Below are 16,329 nucleotides of genomic sequence, written 5' to 3'. Positions count from 1 at the left end.
TATAGTGATGGTGGTTGGGGTGTTTGGTCCAAAAAAAAAGGAGCATTTTTATATTAAAAATCCATCAGTCTAAAAAGCAACAACTACAAATGTCGACCAAGTCAAAGGTTCAAAAAGGGGAGCACAAACTGAAGCATCTAAAAAGGATAAAAGCATACATGAATATATGAATATTTTAATTAATGAAATGGAGGCTTGAGTGCACAAAGACACACATGCTCTCACACACAAACACCCTCACAAAGACATGCACATCCTGTGATTGTGGAGTTACCCCAAGGGCATGTTCTGTGCAGAGGTCACAGTTCAACTAGGCCTAGCTTGTTTAAGAGCTGCTCGCCTGGAAACTGAGGGGGATATTCTGCCCCCAGGGTCTACAAGTGTGTGTGTGTGTGTGTGTGTGTGTGTGTGTGTGCCAGTGGAGCTGAGTCAACGACAGGTGCGAATGTAATGGGGCTGAATGGAGAGGAAGGAGGGGGGATATGAACAAGTGATCAATTTCAAATGAGCTTTCTAATACTGTTTATATTACTCGGGGGTGGAAGCGTTAAGATGATGATACATGTAAAGCTTTTTAAAGCTGATGGAGGCAACAACGCCTTCAGCTCTAAGGGCAGAAGGAGCCCAGCATGTGTCAGGGTAAAACTGGTACCCCTGACTTGGTAATGTCATTTCTAAAATAAACAAATGCTAAATTTGAAATAATTTCTTTGCATGAATTATCAGAACCAATCTAATCCCATAAAAGGATATTAAAGGAAACACAAACTTGTGTACATTCATGTATCTCAGTGCAAAAAATGGCTACAAATAAATATATAACTACATAAGATAGCTCATCACAGATTCAGAGGACCAGATCAAATATGCTGGAGGAGTGGCAAAAAAGTGTTTTGCCAGAAATACAAAAAATGAAAATCAGTTCAGGAGGAAAAATGTGAGGCTGAAATTTAATTTCTACTCATGACAGTTGAAAATTAATGGGTGAGAATCCATGTCAAGTAATAAATAACCAAACATACTGTATGGCACTGATAGAGGAAATAAACCAATAAACTAAGTGTCTATTGAAAACAAGCCAAACTGCTTGAACTTTGTCCTAACAATAGATAAAGACATTCTGCTAAACCACTGGGGTTTTTCCCTTCCAATGGACAATATAATTGAGGCCTGTCACACTGGTTTAGCAGCGTCTGACAGAGCTCAGGTGACAGCTGCATTTCTCATAGTTCTCCCTCACGAGGGACGGACTTCATCTAAGCAGGAGTGCAAAAATCCTCCCTCATCAATCCTCTTTCTCCCTTTTTATTACAGGTGGTCAGGATGGAGAGCCTCAAGAGAATAAAATAAAATGAGGAACATGAAAATGAGCCACGGTAAAGTCTAGAGTACTTATTGGCTTAGAAACTGTTAGCTACTTTCATACCTCAGCTGCAGATTTTCCCTATTTAGACTGGAGGAAAAAAAGAGAGGAGAGTGTAAGAGAATCAAGTCTTGCCACTGCGTGCATAGGTACAACTCTACTGGGTGGGCTGTGACGTACCGGCCTCCAGCAGCATGCGGACGGTGCGCGGGTCATCGGCCAGTGTGGCGTAGTGGAGCGCCGTGCAGCCACGGAAACCAGCCCTGCTGCTGAGCCTGCTGCTGAACTCATCCTCTCTGGACACGAGCACTGCAGGGAGGGAGGGAGAGATGCATGAGAGATAAGAAAGGGATGTGAGAGATGGGAGAAAAAGACAGAAAACATGCACACACACAGAAAATGATTATGATGAATTAACAAACAACTTTAAAAGGAAATATTTGAGCCTCTGAATCCAGAAGAACTTTATTTAATCTATTCTCACTCAACGGTAAAACTCCAGAAAGTGTGACAATGATAACACTGCAGACAACAAAATTGTCTTTCCTGTTTCCAGCTTTGGAGGAGTTGTTCATTTTCACAGATTTAAGCTTGACTGTCCAACATGATCGGAATAATGCGAGTTGTGTTTTAGGGTCTCCTTTGCTGTGCTCCTTACTAATAATAGAGATAGTCTATCATTCTCTCCTTACTTCTCTTTTTCATAAGAGCACTCATCTCGTGCCACTCCTCCATCGTCCCTTTTTTTTTCTTCCGCCTCCTTCCTTTCCTCCTCGGCATCCATCAATTCCTTTCATCACTCGCACCCTCTCTCCCCTCCTCCTCCCTCCCCCGTTCCCTCTATCCCAATAACTTCGTCTCATCCATTTCCTGACTTCCTCTCCTCTCCCTCCCTCATCATCCAACCCATTTCCTTCAATCGCTCCCTCCCTCCAACACCCAAACATCCACATGTTCTTCCTTCTCCTCCATCTTTAACCTCCTGCTCCATATCGTCACTCCCTTCCTTCTTCCCATCCTCATTTTTTTATTTCGCTTCTCTCTGTTCCTGATCCATCAGTCTTTCCCTCCCTCCCTCAATCCATCCCACTCCTTTTCTCTATCGCTCTGACAGTCTCTCTCTGCAGTGTCTGTGTGTGCTTGTGTGTGTGTGTGAGAGAGAGAGAAAGAGAGAGAGTGAGAGAGAGAGAGACAGGGCGGGATAATCATAGCTAACCCAATAAAGCGTCGCACAGGCCCCCCTAGCCCATCCATCAGTGTGCGTCTGGGAAACGCTTCCCCACGCTACGCTGGCCCCACGTGGACCCAAACCTGACAGCCATATAAATGTCTGCAATATACATATCCCATATAAATATGTCTGCAGAAACCCAACACAGACTGGGGGGGGGGGGGGGGGTAATGTGTGTGTGTGTGTGTGTGTTTGTATGTTTGTGTGTGAGCGCCTGTGCCATCCTTTCAGTGTGTGCAGCTGAGGAGAAAAACAAATAAAACACAAGCTACTTGTCACAGAACATAGAAAACAAATAATACAGAAGAAATGAAACGTGTACATGTATGCAAATCCTTATGCAAATTATAATGTCTCATAATATCTGGTTCAACACTTAGGATTCATATGTGTAATATAGCAACCACACACACAAACACACATGTGACAAATCCACACAAGTGTCTTTTTTTTTTTTTTACCTTCCAGGGAGTGGGTGCCTTTCTCCCGTGCCGTGTCGTAAACATTGTTGAAGTGATCTCCAGCGTTTGGGTCGGCACCGGCTTCGAGCAGAACCTTCACCACACTGAAAAATAACAGAAGACACAGGCATGTAATAATCCCACCTAGAGTTTTTTTTTCATTATGTACCCACACAAACACACACAGCCAAGCATTGTATTTCCACTGCAATTAATTCAGTACTTGCAGCCTCTGATGCTTAAAAAGCTAGGGATGGACCAAATATTGGTGGCCGATTTCTGTTGTTATTTGTTAAAATAAAGGAATTTCACCTCATAATTAGATCCACTAATGTGGAACTTTTTTACAGCTGCTGTGGACAATTAAGGATGTCATCTAAAACAAGTGGAAATTGGCTCTAAATATGTAAAGATACAGAGTAGTTTAAGATCAGTTCCTATACATGCTTGTCAATCAAGACTGAGTGAAAGCAAACCTGTTCTCTCTACATGGTGGGAAAATAAACTGGTCAATCTAAAAAGTTAGTACTTATTTATTGGTTAGATAATCAGTTCTGAAATTCCATATTGGTGCATCTCTAAATCCTATTTTCCTTCAACATCTGAGACCATCATTAGCTCTGTTACTGGAAGGGGAACACTGACTGGATTTGGCACTGGGACGAGATTCGCTTTCTTCATCTCACCAAACATACCGTAACCCTTTAGCGACGGGTCATGGTTAAAAAACAAACACGCTGCATGCAGATGTAGATGCAAATATCCACTTCCTCAATCGACCATAACTGTCCCGTTATGGTGAGTACACTCCAATGGCCGCTTCCCTCCTTCATTACACACTTGTCCTCTTCGTAACATGTACATGTGTGTACACTGAAGGGGCAGGGGTCGGGCCTGTTTCCGGCGCTGTTGGGTTGGGGTGGGAGGACTGGGGTGGGGGTCTGTGTGTTGGGAGTGGGTGTTTGTGTGTAGCCTTTCATTGGAGCGTACCGCCTTATAGAACAAACACAAGAACCTCGGCAACACCACTCACTGTGACCCAACAGACATTCCAGGTACCGTCTCTCTGTCTACAGAACACACTCACACACACACACTTTACATTTACCATCATGAACATGAGCGATGGCTTTGACATTGACACAGAGACGTGCACACAAAAGCTGGTTAGCTAGTCTGCACCGACTGGGAGAGAGAGAATGGGGGGCAATGGCCGAAACATGAACCCTGCCAGTACGCTGCTGGCTGTCATTAAACCTGTGACTATGTAATGCAGCCTGCGAGGGAGCAATGGATCATTTTCAGCTAAATGGTTATGGCAGGGGCAGGAAAAGGCTGCAAATGGAGCAAAAATGATTATTCATAAGAGGATGAAGTGGACTTCTTTTTTTAGAGCAACTACACTCGATCACATAACAGGCTACAGCTTCCCTTTAGGAGAGCCTGAGCTCTTAGAAATAAGACATGACAGAAGATATGACCTCACTGATGGAGCAGCTTTGTAAGTCACCACTAAGTCAATTCACAGGTGAAATTAAACAACCTTTTCACCTGTTACAGTGACAGAAGTAGTCCTAGTTTTAAAAGGAAATGAGAAGACATTTAAATAGGAGAAGAAATTTATAAAAACATTAAATATTGTGTATTTGACAGCAAACTGAAGCAGTAAAATATCTGAAGCACTGTCAATAAATGAAGCTTAAGATATTATGTCACTAGAGATTTTACAGTTTCCCAGAGCTCAAATTACTTGTTTTATCCAACCAACAGTCAAAAATGAGAAAGAAAAGCATCAAATCTTCACATTTGAGAAGCTGGAAACAGCTTAAAGAATCAAGGATCACCGAAATAGTTGGTGACTAATCATCATGTGATTGTTTTAGCTCTTAAAGTAATCTGGTATCAGTGTCTGGAATAACATTAGAGGCTCAAATATTGCATTACAGTATTCAAGCAAATGTATCAGTAAAACTTAAAAAAAAAAACAGAGAATGAGACATAATTTGTCCAGACTTTGTCAGAGTTTGTGTCATCACCCAAGAACATGCATGTTCCTGTGGGAGAGTGAGGCTGAGAACAGCCTGACCAGGTCTTTGTGTCTGACCTTGCTGAGGGGGTATAAAAGGACTATCGGGAGGTCCCCTTTTGTTACTGTATCACTGTGGCTGGGGGTGGCGGTGGTGGTGGTGGTCGTGACCCACAGAGGGCTCTCCTCTCACCCTTGCAAGCACTTCTACAAACATATCGATGCATCCTCCAAGACACATACAAACGACACACACACACACACACACACACACACACAAACTGGGACTATGGTTGGTCACACGAGGCTGGGCAGGACTGTGTGAAGAAATGAGATGGTCTGAAAAGGGTTAATGGCATCAGAAAGGTAAACATGAAGGGATAAAGAAAGGAAAACGGCAGGGAGGAGGAGGAGTGGATGAAAGGAGGGAAGTGCAGCTAAAAAGATGAAAGAGGGAGATTTAATTACACAGGACAGTGCTAAAACTAATGAGCTTTTGAAAACACTTTATAGTTTTACTAATCAACTGATGATCAAGTGGCTAACTTTATTTGGGACATTTAGGAGGAGAGCTGCAGCACTAATTATTGGCCAAACTGAAGGCATGCAGAGGTTAATTAGGTTAAACTACCATTTTAAAGGGACTGAGCCAAAAGTTAAAATTACAGACTTCCTAACATAATCTCATGATTACTGGAACCGTGTCATGTGCAAATTACAAGATTATTTTACTCTCCTCGGTTAACTAAGACAAGATGTGTGTGAATTAAATAAGGAGGGAATTATCTGGCTGCTGACTTAACACCCTCATCTCTTTGCTAGTCTTGGGACCATTTTCCCGACCCTTTGTGGCCTGTGTCACAAGATGTAACACAAAACACAGGCAGGATTTTATTAAACTCAAACATCCTTAATTAATCTGACTCCCTTTCGCTGTGCTTTGCAATCATTTTTGTTTTATTTATTATTTATTTATGAGATGTCTGAGTTAATGCTCAGCTGCAGAGCACCACTCCTGGACCTGAGGGGAATTCAGTGTCTTGCTCAACAGGGGATTCGCGTAAAACACATACCTCCAACTAAAGGATGGTTTCATTGTTACCCCATTCTGCTTTTGTACCAAAAAAAACAAAAAAAACAAAAAACAAAAAACAAAAGTAGTAGTAATGGCCGCTCATTATTTAACACGTTGATGTTAAAGCTGCTGTTACTGCTGCAGGCTGGTGTTAGTTTCCTGACCTGCCCTGGAGGGAAGACAGGAAGCAGACACTTCCGTCTCTCAGGTGCTTTAATGGACACCCGAGCTGAACTGACCATCCATGTCTCTGACCACCTGGCCCAGACGCTGGACCTCACTTGACCTCATCTCACCTGGTGTGCACCTGGGGTCAGGTTGATGCCAGGGAGAGCGGTCCATTGCACTTTAAAAAAATAAATAAATTAAAAAAAACAGCTAAATAATCTGTATTTTGTCATATATATAGAAAAAACACAAACAATATTGTAATGAAGTGCTCTTGGAATTACAGGACCAAATAAATGTTTCAGAAGCAGCCACAGTGGGCTGGTTCAATGAAGAACTGCAGGTAGCTGCAATTTCCAGCACACCTCCAACATGCCATCAAGGCAAACAACCCCTTTTACCTTGCCATGCTGTCTGTGGAAAACCATTTAAACCATGGAATCATGACTTAAATGACTGCTGTTCAAAGTGCCCATCATAGTCATTAAGTGCATTTTTTTCTTACTAAATTCTTCACTTTAACCCACCTAAACCCTGTTAAACTGGCCGTGCATAGTGGGGAAGTTCAAGTCCAACTTTCAACAGCTATTACTCTCTTAATCATTGAATGGTTGATGTGCAGCTGAGATATTAATGATCTCACAGTTTACAACATTTTTATATATATATATATATATATATATATATATATATATATCAGGATAATTACTACTTTGTGTGTACACATGCTGAAAAATCATTAAATAAAAACCCATTAATGTGGTTTTAATGTGGAGCAGGGTAGAATACTCTTTAAACTGTTGTCAGTGGCCACCTGAGGGAATATGTTTAGTGTGAGAAGAATACATGTAAGGAACAATGATATTACATGTACGGTTCCTGGTTTGGTCAAGAAACCAGACTGCTTAAAATCACAATCGTATCGTGACTAAATGATGATAATATTTCCCAGGGAGCTCTCTGGTGATTTTTACCACTATTCAGTCCAGCTAATCCCAGTCCCAAACCCATAATCCCACTCCACATCACTCTCTCCCCGCCGCTAAACTATTCTCTCCCTCTCTCTTTCCCAATGAGCCACTCATCCTCTCATTCCATCATCCCTCTGCTTTCCCTTCGTTTCCCCCCCAAGTCCCTCGGCCGACAGGTCGGAACAGTCAACAGGCGTTTCACTCGGCTGAGCGCACATTGTGCACGTGAATGCAGCGAGGGAGGGATGGAGGGAGAGAAAGAGAGATGGAGATGGGCATTGTGTGTTAAAGAGTGCAAATAGTGGGCCAGGTCCTGCGCCTCCCTGATTTAGCCCCACATCAAAGCTAAGCAAACACACACCCCCTGATGTCTCATCCTTAAACTCTTACACAGACCCCACGACTCCACCCCTGATTCTCTCATACAGCTGCACCTCGACCCCTTAACACAACAGAGGCTGCCCAGTGGATGCTACACCTAGAAACAGTCAGAGAACCGTTTCCACTGAAGCAAAGTGGTGAAATTTTCAGTTATCACTTCTGGTCCAGAAAATATAAATACACAGTGAGGGAGGGGTGAAATAATTCAACAATAAGATCGAGGCTGATTCTGTAGCTACGGGCTAGACCTTGTTCATGAGTAATGTTCCCTGTGTTTTCACTTAACGGCTGCAAATAAAGTTGCGTGTGGCTGAGTAATAGTCAGTTGTCCTGTAAGATATTTGGTATAAACTCCCCTTGTTTGTGTGTGTGCGTGTGTTTATGCGTGTATTCACACATGCATCCTCACTTATGTGTGTGTGTGCATGTGGATGTTTTGTGAGTGGATATGAGTGTGTGTGTGTGACAGAGATGCGTGAGTGATGTGTGTGAACCGATGTTCTGTCTTCCCTGCAGCAGTGACGGCTCACTGGGGGGTTGGAAGACGGGATTAAACACAGAGGAGTGTCACTGCCTTGCTGAGTTATAGCACTCATAACACACACACACACACACACACACACACACACACACGAGACAGTGCAGGGACACACATACACAATGTGTACAGATTCAAACTCACATACCATCAAATTTGTACCCAAAAACACTGAGAAACTGAGAGACACATCATACAATTAAACATGACATATACATCAATATGTTACACACCAGCAACCACTCAGCATGCCGTGTGAATATAAAGTCATACTGTGTGAAATGATCAAAACATATGATCAGATTCATCTCTGACACAGAATTACACACCAGACAATAAGTATAAGAATGCTGCTAACACTTACTTTCATTAATGATTAATCTACAATCATATTTATAACTGATTTTTGTCTCTAAAATGGCAGAACAGTTGTGAGCAATGTTCAGCAAAATGTACGACAGCCTAAGTTGACGTCTACAAATCAAGTGTTTCATCCAAAATACAAAGATATACAATTTTGCACCATGTAAAAGAGGCAACTTCTCACATTTAAGGAGGTGAAACCAGCAATACTTGACAATTAACTTCCAATCAACTGTGTGTTGATTCAGCATTAATAACTTTATATCAGTACTGAAGCATTAGAGGAGACTGATGCATGAACAGTCAAGATGTTTCCATTTTAGTGGCACTGATTCAAAAAATAAACACACTAAAGGAAGCAGAAACGGTTTCCCTGAGATTTAAACTAAGCTCATTTTAAACTATTTTCATATTCAAATTTCACATTATGCTTCTCACAGGCTCATGAGGCCCTTAAACAAAAAAAGTGACCACAGAGTCCTGCTGGAAAATTTACAAAAAAGAAAGAAAGCCGTGTAAATTGGATTTGGCCCAGCCTTAACCTCGGCCCCCTCTCTGCGTTGTATGTGTGTGTTCTGGGGGCCAGGAGGCTAATTTAATTTGTTGGGGCAGAGAGATGGGAGGGAGACGGGTAAAGACCGTCTGTCAGTCTGAAAGTTGCACTTTGCACTTCTGAGGACCTACTGTAACCACCAGAGCAGGGGACATGGATGACATATGCTCGCAAGCTAAGTCGCTCAGACAGCTGTGTGATACCAAAACACTACGTTACTGAGCTGTAAAACCTGTGATTTGATCAATGGGTTTAGTCGGACGAAACACACACACCTGTGCTGTCGGTTCATGGCGGCCACCATGAGAGCGGTCCAACCCAGACGGTGGCGGTAATTTGGGTCCACTCCTTCCTTTAACAGCCTGATGGGAAAATGAAACAAAGAGGTTATACTTTGACTTTAGCATCACTATCAACATCAACATTTAGCACACACTGAGAATGATGCTGGAATAAATATGTGTTCATACTTAAAGGGAAAGAATGCACATGAAACTGCATTTATAGCTGACCAGCTGCTTGTGTGTTTGTATCAAAGACCTGCCTTGTTAGACACACCAGCATGAAACATGCACTCGATGTTTTTGTCTTTATCTGAAGCCAAACACTTGCCCCTTGACCAGTTAGTGTCTTTGGTGTAAGCCAGGTGCGTGTTGAGTTTTCTCCCCGAGGGTATGACATCAGGTACTGGAGCAGCACAGTCCTTATAAAAGTGTGTGTGTGAGAGAGTAAGCGATCCGTCTGTCGTCTCCTGTGCTGAGCAGGCAGACAGTGTGTGTGTTTACAGTCAACACAGTGGCCTCTGTCTGGTCTGCACTCAGCTCCTGGAGCTCTCTGGCTCTGTTTTCACTGTGTGGTCTGCATGTTGAATCAGGGTTTGGGAAGAGAAGACGGAAGCCACTCTTACTACTGTGAGTTAACCAGAGGGGACGCTGTGGGAAGTCAGGGCTTTCTGTGTTTCACCAGCTTTTCTTGATAACAAATACATGGAAACATTAGATGAGGAGGGAAAGGGCTTAAGTCAAGTAAGCCTCACAGAGCTGCTGGTTGTAGAGGTGACACTGCAGTATACTTAGAACGACAGTTTTACCAATTTTGACTCAATTATTTTAAGTGTCAAATCTGATCTTGAATAAAATGAAACGTGAATACTTTAGTCTGGATTTGACTGTGCGCTATAATATCACAGAGACAGATGCTGTTTCACAGGCTTTTCTGCCCTGGTAGTAATAACACAGCAGGAGGAATACTGATTATTTCTAACCAGCGTTTTCAAATTTACAAAATATGCACCGACAGTAGCTGCCATACCAAAAATTACAGCAACGTTATCAGCCTCCAAGAACCTGCTTTTATGACAATACGAGTCTCATACACACAGCACATCAGCTTCATATGCTCCCCCTGATGCTGACTCAACATTGTAAAATGTTTTAATGTTACAGCTGTAGAATAATCTTTTGTATCTTGTGTAAAGCCTGTGTGAGAACGAGACCTCCCCTCGCTCCACGGCCTCTCAGCAGACACACCCTGACACTCTACCACTTCTGTAAACTCAACCAAAGCACTTAACACATCTGTGACCTGCTGACTGGCTGTCTCTCTGCACTCTCACCTACACCATCTGCCACATGGGCACAGGTAACCCAAGCCTGCAAATGGAGACATGCATGGATAAACACATGCACGCACACACACACGCTCAAATACTCAAATACATGGATTGGATACCAGCATTCAAAAACACACAGTGCATGTACACAACAATCACCCATTTAACACAATTAAAATAGATGTGTACACATTAACCGGATTTCTTCCCGGTGGTGGGCAGCATGACTAACAGGAAATCCAACCACATGCCAACATGAAGAGTGATGTACGCATACCAATGTATCCAAAGGTACTTACATGGGACATACAGTCATAGCTTCTTTAGTATTTTGTTATCACACAGAGAGTTCCACAACAAAGATCAGGCTCTGTGTTGCTGCATGTATCTGACTACAGAGTGTGTACATCTGTATCAGTCTCCATAATCCATCCTCAAGCTTTATAATGCAATATTATCAGCAAGACAGGTGAGACCTAGACACACCACAGGCTTGATAAAGTGCTCTCACACCTCTACTCATGTGGCATACCTGTTCTGGTTGTGTGGGGAATTTATAGGGGATGTGTTTAACATCAAGCTCAGAACATGTGTTTATATTATTACATTTGTAAGTTTGAAAAGATAAAGGTTGTGTTAAATGAGGAAAAAAACTTTTATAAGCTTAAAATGGAGCTCTGAGTGGCCGAGTGTGACACCCATCCTGCAATCGCCTCCTCCTCAGAAACAAAGACGGTCCTCTTCTTCCACCTGGTGGTTATTGATGGGACTACAACCACAGCTGTGTGTTTTCTCCAGTGCAGATGATCCTGGCTGAGCTGGAAACTGGCCTCAGCAGATGTTAAGGTGATTTTTACTACCAAGAGCCCATTACATACATGTTTGTTCCTCATACAGTCCACTGCCATCATGACAAATAAGGGTAATTTAATGCAAAAATGACTATTTCATGTACTCTATTTACAAATATGAGCACCTGTACTACACTTAGTGGCCTTCTTGAATCGTGTGGTTCACAATCAATGAGTCGGTACTAGGATGTACAAGGTATAACAATGTATAAACATCTTTAAAATGTTACTTGAGACCATGTGTATTTGGTATAAAAGTAGAAAAACTGGAGAGTCTGTGAAGCCTTTACAGATCAAGACAGTGTCTAGTACCTGGCCACATCTTGAGAGTTATTGGTCCTCGCTGCCTCCAGAAGAGCATCACCTTGTTGTTGCAAAAAAAGATACAAAAAATATTAGACAAATGGAACAGAAAATGTAAGTACACATTAGAAAATGATGAGCCAATACTGCTTTCAAGCCATATCCAAGTCATCAGTTTACAATATTTTCTATACAAAACTAATCACCAACTTAATGATTAACAGACAAAGAACTTATACCAATTCAGATAACAACCACACTGACAGCTGATTGGGTCTACCTTTGGTGTCAGAGTCTTTCTTCAGACAGAAGGCCACAGCTGCAGCAGACAGTACACCGGCAGATGCCACTCCTGCCCGGCTGGCTCCTCCACCTGTTCCCCGGCCCTCACCTCCGCCCCTCTGCCCGCTCTCCTCCCAGTACTGGTTGTTGTTGTGCCCTCTGCTGGCCAGGGCCGCCCAGGAGCTGCGACGGTTCTCCAGGTTGGACAGCCATCTAGGGGCGAGGTGGTGGTACTGCACCGAGGGGTTGACAGTGGCACCAGCTGTCTCCTCAGCCAAAATCCCCCTCCTGGAGACCCGGGAGGTGGACACGATGGGGTTGCGGTTGGCTTCCGTCGGTGTCTCCCGGATACCCTGGCACGCGGCACCACTTGCGCTGGTCTGGAGCACCCGGCTGCACGGTGACAGGCTGCGCGACCTTCGCGCAATTAGCCTGGTAGGAACGGATGATAACATGGCGATAAACTCACCGAAAAAGAAACGGGGGATGAATCCCTCAGTCTGACAGTGAGTCCAGGTGGTAACGGTTGCCCTACAGCCCGGGGATGCCGCGTTAAATCCGATCTAACAGCCGTTGCGCCTTAGTTTAGCGGCAGCTTGTCACAACGTTCGGGACGAAAACAACCGCTTCACCTCATCGTAGCGTGGATGTCGCCAGAATCCGCGGTGCATTCTGGGAAATGACGTTTTATTGGAAACGCCTGCGTCAGCCACACTGGCAAGATATGTATCGTATATATACTTCCGTGTTCGCTTGAACCAAGTTAAACTGCATTGTCGTATTCAGGAGTCTTCGAGTTTGTCATGTTTTTGTTGCTTATTGTGGGTAATGTCGGAAAAGATCTGCAAAGTTGCTGAAACGGCTTCAAGACAGAAAACTTGATCCTTGAAGTTGATCTTTGATTGCGCATGCGTTATGTTGTCAAGCGTAACGGTTACTTCTACAGTTTCTTACCTAAGTAGCTGTTTGATTGACAGGACATGATAACTGTCGTGTGTGCTACTTTTGATTAATACGTACAGTATAAAACATTTGTACAGTATGGCGGAGCACCATGCAAACAGTGACTGGGTTGTTTTCCTTGAAATAGGAGGTGATGTCTCTTAACAGCCAGCTGTGACCTTTGGTTTCCCATCTCAATAGGCAAATAGCAGGGCACAGTTGTTTCGGTTTTCTGGGGCTTTCGTTTACATCTGCTTTGTACAGGTGTTGTTACTCTGAAAAGGGCAATCACCGTGACAAAAATGTGATGAGACAAGCTGTTGTTTTATCAAAGCGTTGTGCGGCAACATGGCCGCCAGGTGGCGTAAAAGCACGGTGCTGGTCTGGTCTCGCCTGCATTAAACGGGGTCATTGCAGGCAAATGTCATCATCTGAGGACTCTTTGGTTACAGCCACCAATTTCAGACCATGGAAAGCATATGTCTCAGACTTAATTTGGAGAACGGCTGGAGGAAGTTTATTTATTCCATTTCGGCCAGGAAAGGGAATGAGGATAAAACAACTGAGAATGAACCCTAACCATGCATGCTACTTTCATGTAGACATTGCAGCAGTATACTGTAATTACACAGGGATAGTCTTACATTCCTGGATTTCTTCAACAAACTGGTACAAAACAGATGTGCAATATACAGCTATAGGTTTATCCCTCTCCCTTTTCTCTCATTGTTCTACATTCATCTGCTGCTTTTTCCAAGTCATCCAAGGCATTAATAATGGCTACCCCTTCTTCTTATCTCATTTAAATGCTTCAAATAGACCTTAATCAGTCTTCTTCTCCTCACTCCGCTGTGCATTTTTAATATCTGGAGGACCAAAGATGATTAGTGCATTCCTGTTTAATTGCCATGCCTTGTGAACAATATAAGCTTTAGTGTTTTACATATTGTTGATTCATTTGTTGCTTTTCTCCCCAGTGTGAATATGCTTATCCAATAATGTTTGTGCTTGATCTGTGATAAAAAAATAAATAAATAAATAAAAAAAAAAGATTAGTCATTGGAGAGCCCAGTGGACTTGAAATGTTTTAGCCTGTTCTAGTATCAGCAAGAACAAAACTTTAAAACTGTCCAGCGCACACACACATACACAAACACACACATGCCTACAAAAACAGGGCTGTGTCTGTAGCTCAAAGGGTAGGTGGAAAGTTACATGAATTTATTACTTCCTGCACAAGAAACCTAGCTTGATATGCCTGATAATAATATACTGTATTTTGAGAGTATCTTGCTTTCCTAGGCTTATGATATTTTCACTGTTGAAATGTTGTGCAGCAGCAGGCGATTATGCAGAGAGGTATGACGAGGTTACTAAGTGTAATCAAGGAAACACAGTGTTGTTGAAAATGTCATTTTCTTGTGACTGAAATACAATCCAAGAGAAGAGCGGTCCTCCCACAGTGGAGCAGAGCTGTAATTTATCAGGTGGGTATGTTGTGTGCTGGCAGTAGGCTTACTGCGCCTCACCAGACATGAATCATAGAAGACAACATGCTCTCCCATCATAAATCCACTGGCACCTTTACCAGCCATCTCATCTGAATGTCCCAGGGGTGTTAGTGTGGGTTTAACATTGTAGACATGCACTCTCACCAGTACAGCTTATGATACCCACACTAACCAGCTGGTATGTTTAGGCCCATATCTGTTTCTAAAGCATTTTTAAAACACACTATCACTGTTGATCTCAACAGTAATGAGATTATATGATTTGTATCTTGAGAGAGTCAGCTGCACAGTTCACAGACCAAAGTGGACTGGCAAACACAGGTGAAACAAATTTCTTTAACGATGGCTCAGTTCTAGTAAGTTTTTTCTTTTTCTTTCTGCTATAACATGTCAATCTGATGCATGATTTTTAGTTATGGCTTGAGTAGCATTTTTATCCTGTACCTGTAAAGATACTAGGGGAAACTAAATAACAAAAGCGGCCTAATTCCATTTTATTTAAATAAGCTCTCTTGCACTACAAACAGTGACCTTGAAAACATGATGGCCTTTTTCATTGTTTTTCTCTTTCCTTCTGTCCATTTTGCACTTGTTGCTTGCGGACTATATCTCGCTATATTGCTTGACAAGTCAAAATATCTGCATGTAGACTGAATGGCTGTAATTTATGGTATTTATGTTTTCACTATGACAAAGTGATGCTCACTTCATCCTGATGAGGAAATTCCCTTTTTGCTTGCCAGTGACAGGAGGTCAAAGGTCAATGCAATACAATGGAATGGAAAAATGAATCAGATCAAATTGAGTGAAGGAGGCTATAATGGGCTTACACACTACAAGATGAGGGGAGAGACAGATAAAAGAGAAAGTGACACCAGAGTGAGCAAAAAATAAATAAATACAGGCAGCCACAGAGAGACACAAAAGTGGTGCATTACAGGAAACTTAAACTAGTAGTAGTGAGTTTTTTATCACGTTGTATGTGAATGTTTCAACAAGGAACAGTTCATAAAGAAGCATATCTGAAAGACAGACTCCCAATTACGTTACACGTCAGCCAACCGGGGCCGGGCGCGCCCCCGCTGCTCCGTGAACTAACTACTTCACAGAACAGGTTTCCCTGCATGGTGTGGTAGCGCGGGTTGCGTTCAAGGACTGTAAGGAATTTTAGAACGATAAATACACTGCGAAATAGTTCCCTGTGCACTGTATAAGCCATAGCAAATCAGCCTCGCCAGGTCAAGGTTATTTTTCAAATCAAAAATATTACAGATGTACGCTGAATTTTTAAACTGCCTCCAACGTTTATGCTACATGCGTCGAAAATAGGCTTAACAACCTATGACTTAGTGTTAGCTAAGTTTGGGGGGCAAAAGTCTTAGTCTATAAAGAATTTATCATCCAAAAACCCTGCAAAAGTTACAAACCATATCTATTGGTTTTAGCAATGGACAGACCCTTTTGGTAGCCAGCACCACTTTTTCTTATGTTGGACTGAGAACAGACTGGACGCTACAGCGACTCACTATCAGTGTCACAAGAGGGGACAGGTTGGGACTAGCTGGTTAGCATGCTAACAAGTAGAAGACAAGAAGTGATAGAAATAGAGGCAAAACAAGAGGAGAGAGTAACATCTGTGTTGCTTTCCACCTGTGGAGACAGCTCTTGTTGAGTAAAGGAATGCAGTTTGATGCTGAA

At 42.6% G+C, this 16,329-nt stretch overlaps 1 protein-coding gene across 2 annotated transcripts in view; it reads right to left on the bottom strand.

Annotated features, from left to right (window-relative positions):
• The window catches only part of clpb (caseinolytic mitochondrial matrix peptidase chaperone subunit B), a 29,564-nt gene extending 16,713 nt beyond the window's left edge, over positions 1 to 12,851 (bottom strand). For both annotated transcript variants that reach the window (XM_018681566.2, XM_051065431.1), the window contains exons 1-5: positions 12,177 to 12,851; positions 11,906 to 11,957; positions 9,406 to 9,492; positions 3,056 to 3,159; positions 1,544 to 1,672 (exon numbers count right to left, since the gene is read on the bottom strand). In XM_018681566.2, the coding sequence (XP_018537082.1) occupies positions 1,544 to 1,672; positions 3,056 to 3,159; positions 9,406 to 9,492; positions 11,906 to 11,957; positions 12,177 to 12,633 (829 nt within the window). In that variant the 5' untranslated portion in view covers positions 12,634 to 12,851. The remainder of the gene's footprint in view (positions 1 to 1,543; positions 1,673 to 3,055; positions 3,160 to 9,405; positions 9,493 to 11,905; positions 11,958 to 12,176) is intronic.
• Between the last annotated feature and the right edge of the window lie 3,478 nt (positions 12,852 to 16,329).

Source organism: Lates calcarifer, linkage group LG21 (assembly GCF_001640805.2).
Source record: "Lates calcarifer isolate ASB-BC8 linkage group LG21, TLL_Latcal_v3, whole genome shotgun sequence".
Lineage (NCBI taxonomy): Eukaryota > Metazoa > Chordata > Actinopteri > Centropomidae > Lates > Lates calcarifer.
The sequence above is the reverse complement of the archived record's forward strand: the minus strand, read 5'-3'. Positions and strand labels throughout refer to the sequence as shown.